Here is a 21,833-nt window from a genome sequence, read left to right on the forward strand (position 1 = left end):
TTTTCCTGAAAAGCTTTGCAAGACAGGCCATAACACAGAAATGAGAAGAAATGACTGTGCCATTGTTCTACTTGTGAGGAAACAAGTGGAATCCTTTCAGTTAAGTAACAAATGATAAACATTAATTAATTGATCTTCATGTTTTAGCACTACGTATTAGATACAACTAGTCAAACCTCTCTATAACAACCTCGTTTGTTCCGATATTTTTTGGCTGCTATGATGAAGTGTTGTTATAAAGGACATAAAAAATAACATAACATAATAATCGTTTCCGAGAAAAACTCGCCTTTTATAGTGAATGACTATTATATAAGGATACTGTTATAAAGAGGTTGTTATAGAGAGGTCTGACTGTAATTCTACAATAGTTTGTTTTCAAAGAGAAGGTTTGAAGATAGTAAAATATAAAATAGACTATTGATGAATATTATCTGCATATATTGAAGGATATTTTCTGACAAAATTTGTTACACTTGCTATATTACATATAACAGAATTGTACATCCAAAGCTGAAAATTGTAGAATTTCTTGTACTCTCTAGGATAAATAGTATATACAAAGTTGGAACCCCATATACTAATCATAGCGCAAATTTAGTGACTGAGAATGTTGAGAAGGGAAACTCTAGTTTTCAAGAGAAGCCTAAAAATAGCTCCCAACCCATCCTCCAGTTCTTGAATGCTTGACTCAAATACCTGCAGTTTTTTAAGTGCACTTAATATCTGTGAATTATCTATCTTCTCGTTACGTAGAAGAAGCAACTCCATGTCTAACTTCTCAACTTCAGATATTTCAACTCCTTCACATGAAACTCTCTTTGGCTTTAATAACTTTGAGACCACAGACCAACCATTCTGCTTTGATTTCATCTTTGTTTTGGAAATGAAAGATGAAGTTGACTCCAATACTGTAAGAGTAACATCTTCAAGTCCTTTAATTAGACTAACCAATGATTTAAGGTCAGATTCCTCCATTACTATTGTCTGATCATTTTCTTTCTTATGCAAATCTCTGAAACCTTTGCAAATCACTTTGTTGAGTTTCTTATTAGATGCCATGTATGCGTCGACTTCATTTGATAAGCTGAATTCTCCACCTCTCCTTCTACGTAGACATGACTCGAGTAGTTGAACACGTCCCTTCATCTGTGAGAAAGCGTCTTTAGTGATGCTACAGGTATCCAAAACCTTGAGGGAACCGTTAGAGACATGTTCCATTAATTTAACATGTTTTTCATAGGAGAGAACTTGTTGGCTAATTGGCAATTGGAGGACATCATTAACACAATCGTACAATTTTCTGAGTCCATCCAATTTTTGGCATATTGTTGAATGAGAAGAAGTGGAAGTTCCTTCAGATGACTTCAACCTTTGCAACTGCTCCTCTGCACTGACAATGAGAGGATGAGTTGCTGTAGGCAAGCTCGTGGAACGAACGAGGTTTGTCGCCATTTGATTTTCCATTTGAAGCTGTTGTCTTAACTTTTCTAGGGCAGATTGGTGAGTTTGAAGAATGTGGATGAGGAGAGGTTGTTTCTTGGTGAATGGTTTAGACCAAAATGTTAGCAGTTTATTTATATACAAACTGCAAAGGCAATAAAACAAAGAGTAATATTCTTACCTGTTTAGCCAAGTTGTCATGTCTCTCATCCTCTGAATGCTCCTCCTATTCCGCCATTGTCTCATCCATGTACTTAGTTTTTTTAATAATGTCGTACTTCAATATTTCACAACAACCATGTTTTTGAGATTTCACGGAGTGACAAGGGGAGCCTAGGTGTAATTGGTAAAATTGATGTCATGTCACCGTGAGGTTACGGGTTCGAGCTGTGGAAACAGCCTCTTGCAAAAATACAGGATAAGACTGCGTACAATAGACCCTTGTAGTCCGGCCCGTCCCTCGACCCCGCGCATAGCAAGAGCTTAGTGCACCAGAGTTATTTTTTTTTTTAGGGAGCAATAAGGATCTTGAAAGCCTGTCATATCTAAATTATATCAATTGCACACGTTTGAGATAAATGTGATCAACTCACATGTCAAGGGGCTAGATGTTTGTGCGGTTCAGTGTACCAGTCCTTTAATCCAATTCACTACTCCTATATACAACAGTAAGCTTGTGACACTGTTTCTTAGAAATGGCTTTAAAACAGGTGTAAGTGGAATAGTAAAATGATTTAATTGGAAATTTTTTTCCTTTCATATCTTCACACTTGCAGTTGAACATTGTCCCTATGCACTTATTCCAAAAACCTTATAGGCTATATTAATGCAGGAAGTGCATAAATAACTGTTTTTAGGACCCCCTATTTAAAGAATAGACTAAATTTACAAGATTTTTTTTAAATATAATTTAGCTACCTTAGAATCAACTTAAGCCATACAAATATGAAGTTAGGAGTTGGCTAGCCCAATTTCAAAAGGTTCGTCTGAAGATTGCCAAAACTAGGTGATTTTAAATAGTTTTTAAAAATTGAATGTTTTAAATAAGGACGCTACAAGCGGTGGCGAAGCCATACGATTCGTAGCTAGTGTCATTTCTACTACATTAAGACGAGAATTATTAAGAGGAATTTTCATAAACTACTCTAGTTTAGAACCTAGTAACTATAGTTTGCCTAATTATCATTCGTAGCTACTGTTCAATTATTACCAACTTGTATCAGTTGTATTCAAACGCGCAATGAATACAACATGTGTCAATTGTATTCATTCGTGCAACGAATACTACTTGTATCAATTGTATTCATTCGTGCAATTGTATTCATTCACGTAACAAATACAACATGTATCAACTGTAGCCAAGGCGAAATACAAGGGTTTATACAAAGGATACAACATGTATCGACTGTATACAGAGGTGTATACAAAGGAGTATTCATTCGCGCAACGAATATAAGCAAAGCGAAATACATAAATATAGAAAAAATAAAATGCTATTGTTGATAGTCGAACTCAAGACCTTCGCTAACTAAGCATGCGCGCTAACCAACTGAGCTACGAGCGCTTGTTGCTCTCTTGTTTCAGTTCAATATAATTAATCTCTTGTTTCATGGATCTGCTATAAAATTCAAATATAACTACGAATGGTAAATTTGTTGAAAGTATAGCTACATGTAATGACCCGGCCGGTCGTTTTGAGTATTACAACCCTGTTCTCCTATTTATTGCTCAATATATGCTTTATAATTGTTATATGACTTGCCGGGATAATTGGTTCGAGTCCGGTGAGGTTTTGAAATGAGTTGAGACACTTAGTCTCCAAGATGGAAACTTAAGTTGAAAAGGTTGACCGGATGTTGACTTATGTATAAACGACCCCGAAATAGAATTTTGATGATTTCAATAGCTCTGTATGGTGATTTTAGACTTAGGAGCGTGTCCGAAAAATTATTTAAAAGTCCGTAGTTAAATTAGGCTTGAAATGGCTAAAATAGAAATTTAAGTTTGGAAGTTTGACAGGGGAATTGACTTTTTGATATTGGGGTCGGAATCCGATTCTGGAAATTTGAATAGGTCCGTTATGTCGTTTATGACCTGTGTACAAAATTTGAGGTCAATCAGACTTGATTTGATAGGTTTCGGCATCGAATGTAGAAGTTAAAAATTCTTAATTTCATTAAGCTTGAATTGGGGTATGATTCGTGATTTTAGCGTTGTTTGATTTGATTTGAGGTTTCGACTAAGTTCGTATGATATTTTAGGACTTGGTGATGTATTTGGTTGAGGTCCTGGGGGCCTCAGGCAGTTTCAGATAGTTAATGGATCAAATTCGGACATAAGAAAAAATCTGAAAATTTCAGTCTTCTGGTGCAATCGCACCTACGGAACTTTGGTCGCAGGTGCAAGCTCGCAGGTGTGAGGAGTGAAGCGTAGATGCGGCCAGTCTTAGGGTGGTCAGAGCTCGCAGGTGCAAAGCTATTTCCTCACCTGCGTGGTCGCAGGCGCGGTGAGGGGTTCGCAGAAGCGCACCCGCAGGTGTACGAGTCGAGGACTTGGCGTGTCTTCCGCAGAAGCGGAAAATACACCACAGAAGCGGTTCCGCAGGTGCGATAGGGAGTCGCAAGTGCGAAAAGCCTCGACAGAATGTTAAAAAAGAAGGGTCCGCAATTTTGGCTTCATTTCTAACATTTCCAACACGGGTTGAGGCGATTTTTGAGCGAGAATTCATGGAAAATCTTGAGGTAAGCCACTTGTGATCATTGTTAGTCAATAATATTGGATTATCATTGAGTATTTCGACTAGATTACATGTTTTAGGTGAAATTAGAGAATTTGGGCCTAGGGATTTCAAAATAAGAATTTGAGATTTGGAGGTCGAGTTGATGTCAGAATTTGGTAAATTTGGTATGGTTAGACTCGTGGTTGAAAGAGCGTTCATATTTTATAATTTTTGTCGAGTTCCGAGACGTGGGCCCCATGGGCAATGTTTGAGTTAAATTTCAAATTTTGTTGGAAAATTAGTATTTTCATATGGAATTAATTCCAATAAACTGTATTGACTGAATCAAATTAATTATGACTAGATTCGAGACTTTCGGAGACCAATTCGCAAGGCAAGGGCATAGCGGAGTAAGAAATTATACGGTTTGAGATAAGTAACACTTCTAAACTTAGTTCTGAGGGTATGAATCCCCGAATTTGGTGTTATATAAATTGTTTGGAGGCGACACACACAATAGGTGACGAGCGTGTGGACGTGCACCATAAAAATTATGACTTGAATAAATCCTGTGAAGTTGTAAAATTAAAAAATCATGTTATTATTCTCATATTCCCCACGTGTTAGGAAATTGAGCTAAGACTCGTATTAAAGATCATGATTAGGCTATGTGCCGATATTTTGGGACCCACAGGGTCGTGTTGCTGTTGAATTTAATTATTTTAAAAATGTATATTTCATACTCAGTCATGTTCATCCATTGTGAGGATATTTATGGGATCGGGATTGCCCGCATGCAGCAGGCCATATCGGCTTTATATATATTATTATTATATAGAACGGGGTTGCCCGCTTGCAGCAGGACTTATAGGCTTTTTCATTATATGGATCGGGGCTGCCTGCCTGCAGTAGGCCATATCGGCTTTATATCACGCTTGGGCTGAATGAGCCCCTCCGGAGTTTGCACCCCCCACAGTGAGCGTAGATGATTTATATACGGGATGGACTTCCTAGGGCATGGACTTGCCTTATTTATATTTGTGATGAATTTCTCTGGACATGGATCTTGTCCGAATCATTTACATTTGGGGTAAATTACCCCAAGGCTGGATTGGCCTTATACGGTACTGAGTGACTGACTGTCAGTCGATGCATATATAAATGGGGTGGAATATCCCTAGGCTGGATTGGCCATAAACAGTACCGAGTGACCGAGTGGTTAGTGATCCTGTGTACACGAAATTTTCCACTGAGATGTGATATTCCTCATATCATGCAGTATTGATCTATCTTACTTGTACTGAGTTTAACTGTCAAACTTGAAAGCATTCCTACATTTCTATACCGTTATTTCTATACTAGACTGTACTTGTGGAGCTCGTCACTACTTACAGCCCAAAGGATAGTCTTGTTACTTATTGAGTTGGTTGTACTCATACTACACTCTGCACCTCGTGTGCAGATCTAGGTGCTTTCGGACAGGGCGACTGTTAGATTTCAGAGTGCTTCCTGGCGTCCGCTGACCTTGACTCTCTTTCTTTCAGTTATTGTACTCTTTTATACTTTCAGACAGTGTTTTTATCAGTCAGGCTTTGTATTCATTTAGATGCTCATGTACTCAGTGACACCGAGTTTTGGAAGTGTTTTGTATCTGTAATGGTGAGGTTTTCTATTTAATTCAGTATTTTATTTTCAAACTTAAAAGATATAGTGTTTTATTGGGGTTGTCGGCTTGCCTAGTATTGAGATAGACGTCATCACGACATGTGAGATTTTGGGTCGCGATACTACAAATGATAAATACAGTGTATATATTTGATGTGTCGCGTAATTTTTCCTTGTAACTAGGACATAAGGCAGATCCCTTCCCTTGGACTTGGGCCACCTTCTTATGAATGATCCAATGGGCCTGGTACAAATAACTTAGAGATGAGCATGATATGGGCCTTGCAATACATGGCCGAACTACTGCTTCCTTGTACCCCCGTATTTTTAGCCCAATTTCTTGCTATTGAGCAGTGAAGGTAAGCTTGAGGTCTCTTGCATTTCCAAATAACTGTTCTGTGAGTATTTGCGGGCTCTTTATTTTCCCACGTAGACAGCATAAATATCAAAAACTGCCTGGATAACATTTATAACACGTACAACAATCCACGCAACATCCAAATCTATGGCTTCTATTCAACACATCTCAAAGAATTAGCAAAGACCAACTTAAAGCTCTCCATATTCAACACCTCTCAAAGAATTGCATATATGATTGCCTTTTACCCCACTGTTTTAGAAAGAAAAAAATCTCCATATTCCCCAAAATTTAAGAACAAGAATTGATCAGTAGTACAACTAAGACCAAATCAAACAAACACCTTCCAAATTTAGTTATGGCCAATTCTCTGCTCTCTTCCAACTTCTTTGGTTCTCAAATCTTTGTCTCTCCTCCCACACCTAAAACCACAAAATATTTCCATTTTCACTCCAAAAGAAAGTCTTTAATCCCTCAATCAATTCTCAACAAAAAACCCAATTCAGATAATTTAAAGAATATTCCTTCAAAAGCTGCTTTAGCTGCTTTACTATTTTCTTCAATCACTCCACATGCCTTTGCTCTTGACAATACTACCCCTACAGTACCAACTCCTCAAGTGATTCAAGCTGAAGCAGCCAATCCCAGCACTTCAAATCCATTCTCTCAAAATATAATCTTGAATGCTCCAAAGCCTCAAGCACAGACCAATCCTGAACTTCCAGAAGTTTCTCAATGGAGATACAGTGAATTCTTGAATGCTGTGAAAAAGGGTAAAGTTGAAAGGGTCCGATTCAGTAAAGACGGATCTGCCCTCCAGCTTACTGCTGTTGATGGCCGTAGAGCTACTGTAATTGTGCCTAATGACCCGGATTTAATTGACATTTTGGCTATGAATGGTGTTGATATATCAGTTTCTGAAGGTGATTCTGCTGGTAATGGGTTGTTTAATTTAATTGGAAATTTATTCCCTTTTATTGCTTTTGCTGGATTGTTCTATCTTTTCCAGAGATCTCAAGGTGGGCCTGGTGGGCCAGGTGGGCTTGGTGGCCCCATGGATTTTGGTAGGTCAAAGTCAAAGTTTCAAGAAGTTCCTGAAACTGGAGTGACTTTTGCTGATGTTGCTGGTGCTGATCAAGCTAAATTGGAGTTACAAGAAGTGGTTGATTTTTTAAAGAATCCTGATAAGTATACTGCTTTAGGTGCTAAAATACCAAAAGGGTGTCTTTTGGTGGGACCACCTGGTACAGGAAAGACACTTTTGGCTAGAGCAGTTGCTGGTGAAGCTGGTGTACCATTTTTCTCATGTGCAGCATCAGAGTTTGTTGAGTTGTTTGTTGGTGTTGGAGCTTCTAGAGTGAGGGATTTGTTCGAGAAGGCGAAGTCGAAAGCGCCTTGCATTGTGTTTATTGATGAGATTGATGCTGTGGGGAGGCAGAGAGGTGCAGGAATGGGAGGTGGGAATGATGAGAGAGAGCAGACTATTAATCAACTCTTGACTGAAATGGATGGGTTTTCTGGAAATAGTGGAGTCATTGTTTTGGCTGCAACTAATAGGCCTGATGTTCTTGATTCTGCATTGTTGAGACCTGGGAGGTTCGATCGACAAGTGACTGTCGACAGGCCTGATGTTGCTGGTAGAATCAAGATTCTTCAGGTTAGTGTATTCTTCTTCTCTTGGCTTCAACTTTATGCTTGTTCTTGTCTAGTGTTGGTTTCCTCATTCATTATCCTTTGGAAGAAACTCAGAAGTAGTGATATGTAGAGATCGAAATTAACAAATTTGCAATTTCATATTTTATGGACATACTTCATATGGTAGACAATAATGTGATACGTCTGTGCCTTGAGGTAATGTGAGTGTTAATAATGTATTTTCTTGATCTATTGAAAAAACGTCGTAACTTGGTGAAAGTGTTGCTGAACAAGCTTGAGGAGTTCCAATTTGAAAATCGTGGTATTTTTTTAAATATTTTCTAGTACATAGGGGGTAGGGGAAAGGAAATGGGGGAGGGGAATACAAGGCGGGGAATCAAACTCTCACCAACAAGGTGAAAGTTCAGGTAGCCAACCAAGTAGTAACAAACTGTGCTACTAAGATTTCCCGGAAAGTGTGGTTTTTACAGTTGTTATATCAAAAACTGAGTATACTAGTGTTAAACACAAGTGCAGTCCCCAAATCTGGAAAACAGACTTCTGCTTTCTCGAAAAATGTTTTCTGTTTGTTGAACTGCTTGTCTTACCATTATGCATGACAGGTGCATTCTAGAGGAAAGGCCCTTGCAAAGGATGTGGACTTTGAGAAGATTGCCAGGAGAACACCGGGTTTCACTGGTGCAGATTTGCAAAACTTGATGAACGAAGCAGCAATCCTTGCAGCTAGGCGTGAACTAAAGGAAATAAGTAAAGATGAGATATCTGATGCTCTGGAGAGGATAATTGCCGGCCCAGAGAAGAAAAATGCTGTTGTCTCAGATGAGAAGAAGAAGCTGGTAGCTTATCATGGTATGAAAAAAAACTAAATAACACACTTAGTCAGTTAGTAGTCACTCTTTTTTATGGCGTGTTTACATTTGGATTACAGAGGCCGGCCATGCCTTGGTTGGTGCACTTATGCCCGAGTATGATCCTGTTGCCAAGATATCTATAATTCCTCGAGGCCAAGCTGGTGGTCTTACCTTCTTTGCCCCCAGCGAAGAAAGACTTGAGTCGGGCTTGTACAGCAGGAGCTACCTAGAGAATCAAATGGCGGTTGCACTTGGTGGAAGGTCAGTTTTACCTATTGTGCAATGTTCATGTTCATCCTTTTGCACCTGTTTAGATATTTATTACTCCAGTCTATCTTGAAGTTGGTTATTTGCCCCTTATAATATGACTGAAGTATCAAACTGCACACTATTTCCTCCTTGTATAGTTACTTCTAATAGATCGGAGGGCTGGGTTCTTAGGGTAGATGATCTTTTTAACTCATCCATTACTTGCTTACCTCATACACTAAATGCCCAATTCCATTTCTCAACTCCCCCCCCCCCCCCCCCCCCCCGCTCTTCCAGGGTTGCTGAGGAGGTTATTTTTGGACAAGATAACGTAACAACTGGGGCATCTAACGATTTCATGCAAGTTTCACGAGTGGCAAGGCAGATGGTTGAGAGATTAGGGTTCAGCAAAAAGATTGGACAAGTTGCCATTGGAGGAGGTGGAGGAAATCCTTTCCTAGGTCAACAGGTACATGCTTCGTGCAAGTTGTCTTTTTCGTTTCAATGCTGCACGAATTTTTAATCATGCCTTAACATTTTCGTCGTTTAATTTCAGATGTCAACCCAGAAAGACTACTCCATGGCTACAGCCGATGTGGTTGATGCTGAAGTAAGGGAATTGGTTGAAAGAGCATATGAAAGGGCAACAGAGATTATCACAACACACATTGACATCCTACACAAGCTTGCTCAGCTGTTGATAGAGAAAGAAACTGTTGATGGTGAAGAGTTCATGAGCCTTTTCATCGATGGCAAGGCCGAGCTATACATTTCATGATTTCACCAATATATCCTCACCACTCTGTTGTATTGACAAAATATACATACAAATTATTTTCATATTTTGACAAATTAGAGTGAAAAACTTGACATGCGCATTTACCAACCAAGCAAATGATTCTCTTCCTTTGTCATACATAGTTCTAAGGCAATCACACTCAAACAAATGATACAAGAACTTTAGGCTAATTTTTTGGTGACAAGAATAAATGATAGGACCAAAAGAATGATACAAGTCGGGTATTATCAAGATCAAGATCCTCTTCCACTTCGTTTTTTCTCTTCGAGAATTGCAGCTTCATTCAACATGTCAGCTGCATCTTTGTGCATGTCTAGCTTGGAGAGTGCAACTGCTTGCATGTAAAATGCAGTAGACCAATCTGGGTAGACACATTGTGCTTGCATTGCATCTCGAAGGGCGGCATCTGGTTGATCACACATGAGATAACAAAGACTTCTTCGTGCATAGACAGTTGGAGACACCATTGTTCCCACATCTACGAACTGCAATGAGAAACGAAAATAAGCAAATTGCCCTAATGTATATTCTTTAGTTCATTCATCTTATCCAGATAAATAAGCCAATAAAAGCACTCTATGTAACCTAAAATCAGCTAGATCATCATTTACTAGCTAATAACAATGACGTATAACAAGAATTCAAGAGGCCTATACTATTGCAGAAAAGATGATTGAGTAAAGCATCAAATGGAGCTGCAAATTTCTCCCTGCCAAATCTGCAGGAATCTCATTCTTCAAAAGGCAGTTTACGTCATGCTACAATATCAGCATAGAATGGAGCCTCTACATTGGATGTCCCATTTAACATGGCAGATTTTACCAGTCACTCAAATAACCAACATGTCACAACCCGGTGAGCCAAACCAGCTACAGTATCAAACTACATGTCAAGAATGCATTGAGTCTATTCCTTGGATTATTGGCCAAGGATGATTCACTGGTTATACAAATAACCGAAATGTCACCAACTTGGTGAATGAGGCTACGTACAGGCCCCATTTACATTTTGGTCTTCTGTTAAATGGTTGAATTTAGATGGCTCTAAAGGAAACTGAAATTTCAAGGAGATGCACCAGTTTGAAATTCTAAATCAGGTACATAATAGATTTGGGGAATGTCAATGAACCCACCCAAAAAGTGGCACAAAACCTGTCATTCCCACCCCAAAAGGAGACTCATGTCTCTATTCAATCAAGGGAGTACTAGTTATGGCATCCAATTGTATAAATGGTTTTCAGGAGTTAGTATGAAATACAATGAATCATATTTTAGTCTACCTTAAGTCACGACTGCATCAAAGTATTTTTATTGCCGATAACGACCTTACTAAAATGAATGCAAATACCTGAGAATAGCAATCTATGGCAGTTTTAAAGTCCTTGTCCCGAAATGCCAAGTCTCCCCGCTTTCTTGCCTCTAGCATATCCCTCATCTGTTGAGTCCACTCTTGGAAAGACAACTGCATCATTGGGCGTCCAGCATCAATATAAGGATGTCAAAGAAACAGACACTTCTGCAGAGGCAGTTTGGGTCAAAAGAATTACCTCATTTGTCCCTTCATCGTCTTTATAATGTGTCATTACCAAAATCTGATGAATAGCTGTGAGATCCATTCTCGAACAAGCATCACCCATTGCAGAAAGAGGGTGCTGTGGAGTTGGCGGAGCTTCCTCAGGCTTAGGAATACCCAACATTACATGAGATGCGACCTGCAACCAGAATACCAGAAACTCCTTTCAACCTCTAATGGAATAAGACAAAGCAATCAATAAGAGTCTAGACTAATGAAAACAGAGTCAAAGTTCCTGCCAAGAGCAGTTGCTCATAATTGCCCATGACAAAAAGAACAGAAGATGTGCATACATGCATACAGAAAGGCGAGGATGTGGGGGCATCTTAAGATAGAGGAGAAATGAGGCGGCAAGATTACATTCACGACATTTGGTAATTCTGCTTGATGAAAGCCCACAAAATTCAACGACAATATGAGTTTTTTTTCGCATATCTTTTGGAAGGGGGGAGGATAGAGAACAAGACATCAAGAAAAATAGAGTACACTATGGCGGTAGGACTAACATCAGGTTTACTTTGCAATGGACCAAGTGTTGAAACGAGGTCTTTGGTATTTGGTCGCTCCCTGGGTTCATACTGCAAGCAGCGTGAAGCCAGATCAAATACAACGGTTGCCTCTTCTGTCGAGAAATTTCCCTCCAAATGTGAATCCATTAATAGAAGAATGTTTTTGCCCCGTATCATATCTAGTGCCTGAAACATAAAGGAATGAACTGAGCACATAAATTTCAAAGTTGATATTTAAAACAGTTGCATAAAAAGGGGGAGAGAAATTATAAAACAAAAATAAAGGTAAACGCCAATAAGGAATGCTCTTCCAAGAGAAAGTGTAAGAAATATACTCAACATGAATGTTAACGTCAAACGAATTTCTTCCTCTTCAGTTAAAAAGTTAAGCAAAGGTACATAAAAAGTATGTGGATGTTTAGCTTAGTCAAAACAGTTTCAAACTCCGTTCCCAGCCTAATGTCCAAATGCCCTCCTATTGCTAGTCCAACAACAAAAGTCGTATATGGCCCCTTCAAATAATTTCCAGAGCACCAGCACATAAATGCAGTATGAAGTGTTCCCATCATCATGAGGTGGTACTCCCCGAGACTTGCAGCAAGAAGAAATGGATGTACAACTGACAAACAGACTCTTAGAAACTTACATGACCAGGAGGAATATGTTTTCCACTTAGCAGATCCAAAAGGACAGTTCCATAGCTGAAAACAACACTTTCTTGAGTAACTCTTCCTGCAAATAAACAAGAAATTATTCCTCCCCTAATATAAGTTAACAATGAAAATGATGATAAATAGAAAGTGTTAGATATCAATAGAATCACTAATGTAGCTCATAATGGCATCTTGCCTTTTTCAATTGTCATATTTAAGTTCCATCTCCCCCTTCTCCAAAAAAAAAAAGAAACGTACTGAAAGCAGAAATGTAATAGAACTATCGGAACATAATTGTATAACACCAGCATCCCAGGAGTAATACATGGTTATGTAGGATTGGAATTCCAAAATCACTCAAAGGGTCTGAGATACATGAAAATCTCTTCTTAGTGAACTGCCCTACGGGGTTATAGTCCCATCCCCACACCCACCACCTAGCTACCAATTTCCAGTATCAGACTAGTGATAGTACTTGACCATCAAGCAAAATCTTAAGTGATCATCTGTCAAAGAGAAAATGAAAACACAAACGGAATCCGCATATATAACACACATGGAATCCTCATCTCTTTTCACATTAAGTGCCAACATCACAAAATGATTGTACTGTGTGAGGAGATTTAGCCAAGCCCCAAAAGTTCCGATCCCACATAACATCAGTATCCAATACTCAGGAGGTGTATAAGCTCAAGTAAGAAAAAGTTAAAAGTCAACAGAGAAAGAAGTTAGAAACTTTACCATTTCTTAAATACTCAGGAGGTGTATAAGCAAGGTTCGTGCTATAACTTTTACCATCCCTGCTATTTTTCATCAGCCCAAAACAAGAAAGACGGGGATCGCCATTCTGCCAAATCATTTATCAAATTAACACATTGGTACAAGTAAACTCAGAAGTCCACATTACCTATTTTATTCACTGGAGGGGGGGGGGGGGGGAGACCCTAGAATGTAAAGAGGACATTCAAAGCTCAAAAAGAAGAGGTCCATCAAAACACCTCGTCGAAGAGAACTCTATATGCGTTCAAGTCATGGTATAGTGGTCGACCTTCACTGCTACAGTAATCCAATGCTTCAGCAATATATAGAGCCACTCTTAAACGCATTGCCCATTCAAGGGTTTGATTCTCCCCTGCAGAGAAGAAAGGAGCAAGTGCAGTTCACAGAAACCATGAGATGAAGGAATATATAAATTGCATCAGATTAAATAGGGACGAAACTGCATGCTAAAACAAGTACTTAACCAGGAGGTATATCACGAAACTTGTGTATCAAAAAATAACCACACATGAGACCATACATATATAAATCTCTTCAACACCCTTCTCGCATTTCCATGCTTAAAAATGGAAATGTCGTGCTCGTAGATAAAGCCCAGCAAACGTCTCAATTTTCCAAGTAACGTCTTTCATAACAAAAATTTAAGTTTTTAGTGCCCCAAACAACCACCTGCCTCTCTAATGCGCAAACGGAGATGATAACTATTATCTACTAAGAAACAAATTAGTCGATAAATCAAAAAACAAGGTTAATATCTCCCAACGCTTATCAGAGCAATGCAGTTAATGTGAACTTAAGCTTTTCTCTAACTATGAGCAATCAAATTATCTTGATTTTTTCTCTTCATTTCTACAGAAAAGCTGCAAGATTGAAGCTAAAAAACAGAAGTAACAGTAAAAGATAAAAGCATACAGTGAAACAGATGTTTAGCAAGTGTATCATTTGGCATGTACTCAGCTACAAGCAGCCTCTCATCCCCATCAGAACAGTAGCCAATCAAATTAGCCAGCCTTTTATGCCTCAATTTCCCAACACCTGATGCTTCATCCTATAGTTACAACAAACAAAAAAATCAAATAAATTCACATTAAACCAACAACAACAATTATGCCTCAATCTTAAACTAGTAGAAGTCGGCCATATCCATTCCGCTCTATTTGGTTCCATTTCAAATAGACATTAAACCCTAACTTTAGAAAATGAATAAGCAAATGACGACTCCAAAAACAAAAAAAAAAAATATATTGAAATAAAGTCCAATACCGCAAACTGTTTAGGATCAGGCCAAGCCGTTTTAGTAAATTTCTTAACAGCGATCCAACGCCGATTCTGCAAACGGCCCTTGTAAACCATATTAGGGGCCTTTTCGCCACTTTCAGAAACTATGAACTCTGAGCTGAAGTTATTCGTAGCTGCTTTGAGCTCAGAAAGTGAGAACTCCGAGAAAACCGGTACACCACCGTCACCCACGGCGGCGCCGGTCCCGTTGGAGGCGCGTGGGTGGCTCACTCCTCCATGGCGCTGATCCTTCTCTGAGCTTAGCTCTTGCTGGATTGAAGATTGACAACAACCCATTGATAACTCGTTCGGGTTGACTCAGTAACAACTCACTCACGAACTCCCGTCAATTAATAAACTCCATAACCAAATAACAAAATACTAGTGCTATGCTACCAATCTTATTACTCAAAAAAAACCCAAAAAAAAAAAGAATACAGCTTTATATGAATAAATTAATCAGATAATAGCTTGGCTTTTTGTTTTTTATTTTTAATATACAGCTAGGAAAAAGGGGGTTTGAGGCTTTGAGCTATGGAAAGGATATGAAATAGAAGTAAGCAAAGTGAAAGTGAAAACACAAAGCTGTGATTTTTCATTGACCCATTTGTCTTTCTCTTACCCCTTTTCTGTTCTGACACAGCTTTCTGTGTTTACTTTGTACCTTGTTTTGTCCTGAAAACAATTCATGAGGGTATTTTGGTCCATTTACGTACTGTGTGAGATTGTAAAAATCCCGCGGTAAAGAATCTTAAAATAGTCTATGTGCACTATTATCATATATATATATATATATATAAAGAGTGTTCGATACATGTGATGTAACTTTAAAATATGATATTTTATTTATATACGTAGTGTAATTTTACAATAAAAGGTGGTCAGTTGACCACCTTTATCAATGTTTAGTTTCGCCACGGTAGTGTGCAAATAAATTTTGGCATAAATCATTGAATCTCGATTATACTTATTGCCTAAAATAAAATACAACAATAACAACAATCAAGTATAATCTTACATGTGAGGTATAAAAAGGATAGTGTGTACCTAGGAAAGTAGGAAGCTTATGTTGCCTAAAATAAAAATAAAATAAAGAATTTTTGTTTGTCCATTTAATTTTGAGGATTCTTTACTTCACACTCTAGTTAACGTTAACATTACACTGGACACACTCTCCGCACAATCTTTTGTTGTCTAATAGGCAATAACCAGCAGATTTATTAACACATTATCATTCATTTTGTTGCCTAAAATAATACGTAAAATATAATGTTCCCTTGAAATCAAATTTAATTATTATAAAGTTAAGGAGAGGAGTTTGTTTGATTATCTTTAAAAACTATAGAACCAAAACTTAAAAATTAAAAGCAAAAAAGTTATTTGATAAACGTATGATCGTGATGAATGATGGCGACGTGGCAGCTTTAACCGTCCATTTCAATTACTATATGATACTATTAAATTTATTCTAAGTTCATTAAACTATTCCAAATCTCAATTTTGATTTAGAAGGTTAACAAAACCTTGCTCAGTTGGTAAAAGCACTTTCATTCATGACCGTTAGGTCTTGAGTTCGAGTCTTCCTTGAAGAAATGTGATAAAACACTATAAATTCTTCTAATTTTAGATTATTTTTTTTTAAAAAAAAAAAGGTGAGTAATTGTTTTCTTTTTTGACCTTTAATAGTTTTGGGATTCACACGTGACACATCAAACCATTTTTATATTCTAGGGCCTTCACGTGTGTTTCTGTTTACATTTTTGACCTTGTGACTCTTGCAAATGGAAAATTTGTCACCCACGTGGGCTTTGTCCTTCTGCAGCGTCTTTGTAGGGATCTGTGTGCAATTTGCAGTTTCCGATTTCCACGCCCCAATAGAGGCCCAATTGTTTAATTCATAAAATAATTGGGTTGAGTATTTTGGTCAGAGTATGGGTCTAAAGCCTAGCCAGTTAAATTACGCCTTACCTCAACCCAATACTGAAAACAAAGACCATAAAGTCTTTTTTCTAAGTAGGCGTTTGGACATAAATTCTATGATTTTTTTTTTAATTTGGAATTTTATTAAAATTTAATTTGAAAATGAAATTGTATTTGGTTATAATTTTTGTAACATATTTGAATGTACTTTTTTTTTTTCAAAATCATGAAAAGTGATTTATACCCCACAATTTGTAAAAAAATATCAAAACCACCCCGACTTAATTATCATACTTGAAACAAACAATCAAACATGCTGATTGTTTAATTGTACGAATAATCCCTAATAGAAGTTGTAGTGGCTCTTTCAGGTAAAAGTATAAATTGTAGATCTCAACAGTGAATATCAAAATATAGTCCAAGGCCACTGGTGGGTAATTGTAGGTGTTACCTAGATTTAATAACTGATTTGGGTCATTTTATAAATTTTAAAAATATAAGATAAATTTGTAAAACTTAAAAATACCAACTTTCCAATTGTTCAATTGAAAAACTGATTCTCAGCAGTTTTTCGAATTTGAAAATACATTTTCAAATTGGATTTGAAAAAATATAAAATTTTTATAACCAAACATTATTTTGAAATTATTTTTTTGAAAAAAAAGAAAAAATTTCTTATGTCCAGGGCTCTAAATACCGGTCCCTTTTTAGAAAAGCAACAACAATTGTTTGGGCTTTCTATCTTGACTTTAGACTCCAAATTAATTTGTTAAATCAAGGGAATATGCTTTTTGCTCACATTCATTTTTACATTATTCATAGTATTTCTGTTTTGATAGACATAACAGTTTGAGTTTTAGCAAGCTAAGTTTTCGCTCATTCAAGACACACAAGCTTGTCTTTTTTGGTACATAGAGCAATGACTGCTCGTATAAGGCGACATTGTGATCGTCTTGACCTTGATTGTGTCTTTTGATTGGTCAGACTCATGCGATACTGGCGTTATTGAGGAACGTGATATGACGACGGCAACAATAACAAAAAATAAAAATCAACATTATAAGTGAGTGTTGGGAGGGTAGCGTGTATGCAGTTTTATCCCTACTTAATTTACAAAGATAGAGAGACTATTTCTGATAGAAATGTAGATTGAAATGAGCTTTGTTGTTGTAATGATTACTTGTATCAACACTTACTAACTATTGTCCGATTTCCAGTCAACAATTGCTGAAAGATGAAAGAAAAGGGAAGGGGGAATATCAGATATGTGTCGGTAGCATGACTACAAACTTTGAACAAACCATGATACAGAATACTTTTTACATTTGATCAAATTTAGAGAAAAAAAACATTATTGGCGTTTAGAAAGTGTATTGGTATACGGTAGAAATCGGGCTCGACTATTACATGATAGATCGGGCTCAGAGCACGAGGGGTTTAAGATCGACCCCGAGTCTCATCGAACGAGAACACGAGGTCAGAATGTCTGTCCCCGAGAACGTTGAGTTCATAACCCCGGAATCGACCCTGACCCCACATAAGCTCGAGAAAACATTGTCGGTATAACCAACAGAAGGCCGAAATAACGGAAGGTCGAAATATCCGTAATCAGTCGAATATTTCGGCGAGAATCTCGGCACGTATCAATAAAGAACCGACAAATCAACAAACCAGGAGATTTTTACCTTTTATTGAATTGTACCTCAAGTAGGACTCCCCTACTATATAAAGAGAGTCTGATTACTTGTAAAACATATTGTAACACGCATCCTAAAGTAATATATTATTATTCTCTTCTAGTTCTTATCATTCTCTTGTTATTCTATTCTGATATCAATAAAAGCATTTTTGGCTCGAGGGTGGCTAACTTTCCAAGGCTAAGATTGTTCAACTTAAGCGGTTTGCATTCACTTTTCCATTACTTATTTCAATTACATTCTGATTTGTCATTTTGTATCAAATTTGATCACGTATCCTTAAAACCACTTATAAATTCAATTGTTATCCGATTTTAAAGGTAAACAGTTTGGCGCCCACCGTGGGGCTAAGGATAATAGTGATTATTTGATACAAATCTCCATAACACACACTACTTTACACTTGCTCTTTGAAGTGTCTCTAATTTCAGGATAAAACACAAAAATATCAAACTCTCAATCAGCACCCCTACATGTTGATAACGAGTCCGGTCACCACAGTGAAAATAATGACATAGCGCCCGATGAAGGAGTACCGCACGTTGATCCCATCGGAATTCTAATCGCAGATCCGATTGACGCTAATTCACATGTGGATATCAATGCAAACTTGCCTACCAACCCCGAAAATAGCGTCCGTGGTGGAGCTCGATCGGCAACTAGAAATACACAAAACGTTGAAGGGGACGGGATCAGTTTACGGGTGATCTTCGAAATGCTGCAAGCTCAACAGGCGGCGATAGCTCAGTTACAGAACCAAAGCTGTGCGCCGAGCAGGGTTGAGCCCGATCTACCTCGAGAAGTCACCCGCATGGATGAACCGGTCATACAAAGGTTAAATGAACATGAATCGGGGGCTAACCTAGAGATCATAAAAATGCTCTAGGAGCTGACAAAATGGATAGAATCAGGGGAGAAGAAAATCGAAGCTAATGACAAAAAGGTGGAAACCTACAATTTCCAAGGTAGACCAAATCCCAAGAGCGCCGCCAATATTAAAAGGCCTGGATTCCAAGAAGTTCATGCAAAAACCTTTTCCTCCAAGCGTGGCTCCGACACTGATTCCTAAGAAATTCCGCATGCCCGAGATTGCTAAGTATAACGGAACGATCGACTCATATGAGCATGTAACTTCTTACACATATGCCATCAAAGGGAATGCCTTGGAGGATGATGAGATTGAGTGTGTCCTATTGAAGAAGTTCGGAGAAACCCTCTAAAATGGGCTATAATATGGCATACACCGGGGCCATCAAGGTCGAGACTAGGAAATCAGACCTTTTCAAAGTAAAACAGAAGGATAACGAGATGCTCAACGAGTTCGTATCCCGTTTTCAAATGGAACGAATGGATCTGCCACCGGTCGCTGATGATTGGGCTGTTCAATCTTTCACTCAAGTGCTCAATGTTCTAAGCTCGGTGGCTTCACAACAATTGAAACAAAACCTGATAGAATATATGGTTGTTACTTGGGTCGACGTGCATAGCCGGTATCAATCGAAGATCAGAGTGGAAGATGATTAACTCGGGGCCCCTTCGGGTTTGTTTATCTCGTCAGAACCCTCGAAAGAGTCAAGAGAGACATCGATCATTAACCGAGACCAAACAGGGATCGGTATCAGCCATATAATGGATACCGAAGAAGCAGTGAGTCCAGGCGGAACTCCATGAGAAACAAAAGGAGAAATGACCGAGGTTAGAGTAACCGGGGACTCATGACCAAAAACAGCTTCGACAGGTCCATCGGGCCTAAAGAAGCACCGAGGCTATCGGAATACAACTTTAATGTCGATGCTGCCGCCATTGTATCAGCTATCAGACGCATCAAAGATACCAAATGGGATCGACCTCTACAATACGATCCAACCCAAAGGGATCCTAACCAGATGTGCAAATATCATGGCACTCACGGTCACAGAACGGAAGATTGTCGACGACTGAGAGAGGAAGTAGCCCGACTATTCAATAACCGGCATCTTCGAGAATTCTTGAGCGACCGAGCCAAGAATCATTTCAGGAATATGGATTCTAACAAATAGACAGAATAAGAAGAACCTTAACACGTTATTAACATGATCATCAGTGGGGTCGATATCCCTCAGGGGCCAATGTTAAAACGCACCAAAGTATCCATCACTAGGGAGAAACGAACTCGAGACTACATATTGGAAGGAACTTTATCTTTCAACAACGAGGACGCAGAAGGGATTGTACAACCACGACAAAATCAAAGCCATCGAATATATCACGGTTGTGGACAATGTAAAGGTCGTGCAAAGATTAACCGGGCGCATAGCTTCCCTAGGGCAATTCATTTCGAGGCCATCCGACAAGAGCCACCGATTCTTCGCACTATTGAAGAAGAAGAATAACTTCTCATGGACCCCGGAATACCAACGAGCTTTGGAGGAACTCAAATGGTACAAATCGAGCCCACCGCTACTTCACACACCGAAGGCAGACGAACAACTATACTTATACTTGGTAGTTTTGGAGATAGCGGTAAGTGGAGTCCTGGTCCGGGAAGACCAAGGTACGCAATTTCCAATTTACTATGTTAGCAGGACCCTGGGTGAAGCCGTAACTAGGTATCCTCAGCTAGAAAAACTAGCGCTCGCTTTGCTAAGCGACTATAGGAAACTAAAACCATACTTCCAGTGTCACCCCATATGTGTCGTAACTACTTACATGTTGAGGAACGTTATGCATAAGCCCGAGTTCTCGGGCCGATTGGCCAAATGGGCCGTGGAAATCAGTGGGTACAATATTGAATATCGACCCCGAACCGCCATTAAGTCTCAAATTTTTTCATACTTTGTAGCCGACTTTACGCCGACCCTAATACCCGAGGTCAAAAGAGAGTTATTAATCAACTCAAGGGGCTCTTCGGGAATCTGGACCCTCTTTACGGACGACGTCTCGAACGCAAAAGGGTCTGGACTTGGCGTCGTATTGAAGCCACCAACAGGCAATGTAGTTAGGCAATCTATTAGGACTGTGAAATTGACTAACAATGAGGCCGAATATGAGGCCATGATTGCAGGTATCGAACTAGCCAAAAGCTTGGGGCAGAGATAATTGAAGCTAAGTGCGACTCCCTCTTTGTGGTAAACCAAGTTAATGGGACGTTCGAGGTCAGAGAAGAACGAATGCAAAGGTACCTGGATAAATTGCAAGTAACATTACTCCGATTCAAAGAATGGACTTTGCAACACATACCTCGGGATCAAAATAGTGAGGCCGATGCCCTCGCTAAACTAGGGTCATCAATTGAGGATGACGAATTCAACTCGGGGTCAGTCGTACAACTTATGAGATCGGTAGTGGAGGAAGGCCATGCCAAGATTAATTCAACGAGCCTAACTCGGAACTGGAGAAACAATATATAGAATACCTGAAGACCGGAAAACTGCCATCGGATCCAAAGGAATCAAAGGCCCTACGTACAAAGGCAGTCCGGTTTAGCCTATCCGAAGACGGAACCCTGTTCAGAAGGGTGTTCGATGGCCCACTCGTGATATGTCTAGGACCAGGGGACATCGAATACGTTTTGAGGGAAATCCACGAAGGCACCTGTGGAAATCATCCAGGCGCCGAATCACTGGTTCGAAAAGTTATCAGAGCCGGCTATTACTGGATCGTTATGGAAAAGTACACAGAGGAGTTCGTACGAAAATGTGATGA

At 38.8% G+C, this 21,833-nt stretch overlaps 3 protein-coding genes across 3 annotated transcripts; 1 reads left to right on the plus strand and 2 right to left on the minus strand.

Annotated features, from left to right (window-relative positions):
• Positions 1-597: 597 nt before the first annotated feature.
• Positions 598-1,455, minus strand: LOC104110973 (uncharacterized). The gene has a single exon (XM_009620548.4). It carries the CDS (start codon positions 1,453-1,455, stop codon positions 598-600), a length of 858 nt encoding a protein of 285 aa, XP_009618843.3.
• Positions 1,456-6,296: 4,841 nt separating this feature from the next.
• Positions 6,297-9,819, plus strand: LOC104110969 (ATP-dependent zinc metalloprotease FTSH, chloroplastic). The gene is made up of 5 exons (XM_009620545.4): positions 6,297-7,842; positions 8,444-8,690; positions 8,770-8,953; positions 9,239-9,410; positions 9,498-9,819. The coding sequence occupies exons 1-5, from the start codon at positions 6,544-6,546 to the stop codon at positions 9,717-9,719; spliced, it is 2,124 nt and encodes a 707-aa protein (XP_009618840.1). The 5' UTR covers positions 6,297-6,543; the 3' UTR covers positions 9,720-9,819.
• LOC104110968 (serine/threonine-protein kinase BSK1-like) lies at positions 9,800-15,173 on the minus strand. Its single transcript, XM_009620544.4, has 9 exons — positions 14,518-15,173; positions 14,167-14,302; positions 13,473-13,606; positions 13,216-13,321; positions 12,468-12,553; positions 11,819-12,007; positions 11,287-11,451; positions 11,088-11,201; positions 9,800-10,225 (listed from the first exon to the last, which is right to left on the minus strand). Exons 1-9 carry the CDS (start codon positions 14,827-14,829, stop codon positions 9,974-9,976), a joined length of 1,494 nt encoding a protein of 497 aa, XP_009618839.1. The 5' UTR covers positions 14,830-15,173; the 3' UTR covers positions 9,800-9,973.
• Between the last annotated feature and the right edge of the window lie 6,660 nt (positions 15,174-21,833).

The sequence above is a fragment of the Nicotiana tomentosiformis genome, chromosome 4 (assembly GCF_000390325.3).
Source record: "Nicotiana tomentosiformis chromosome 4, ASM39032v3, whole genome shotgun sequence".
NCBI lineage: Eukaryota > Viridiplantae > Streptophyta > Magnoliopsida > Solanales > Solanaceae > Nicotiana > Nicotiana tomentosiformis.

Coding starts and splice junctions, on each gene's coding strand:
- LOC104110973 (XM_009620548.4), bottom strand. CDS start 1,455: ATGGCGACAAACCTCGTTCGTTCCACGAGCTTGCCTACAGCAACTCAT.
- LOC104110969 (XM_009620545.4), top strand. CDS start 6,544: ATGGCCAATTCTCTGCTCTCTTCCAACTTCTTTGGTTCTCAAATCTTT. Junction 7,843..8,443: donor GTAGAATCAAGATTCTTCAG/GTTAGTGTATTC, acceptor TATGCATGACAG/GTGCATTCTAGAGGAAAGGC. Junction 8,954..9,238: donor GCGGTTGCACTTGGTGGAAG/GTCAGTTTTACC, acceptor CCGCTCTTCCAG/GGTTGCTGAGGAGGTTATTT.
- LOC104110968 (XM_009620544.4), bottom strand. CDS start 14,829: ATGGGTTGTTGTCAATCTTCAATCCAGCAAGAGCTAAGCTCAGAGAAG. Junction 14,303..14,517: donor CTGATCCTAAACAGTTTGCG/GTATTGGACTTT, acceptor TTGTAACTATAG/GATGAAGCATCAGGTGTTGG. Junction 12,554..13,215: donor TCCTGAGTATTTAAGAAATG/GTAAAGTTTCTA, acceptor GTTTATTTGCAG/GAAGAGTTACTCAAGAAAGT.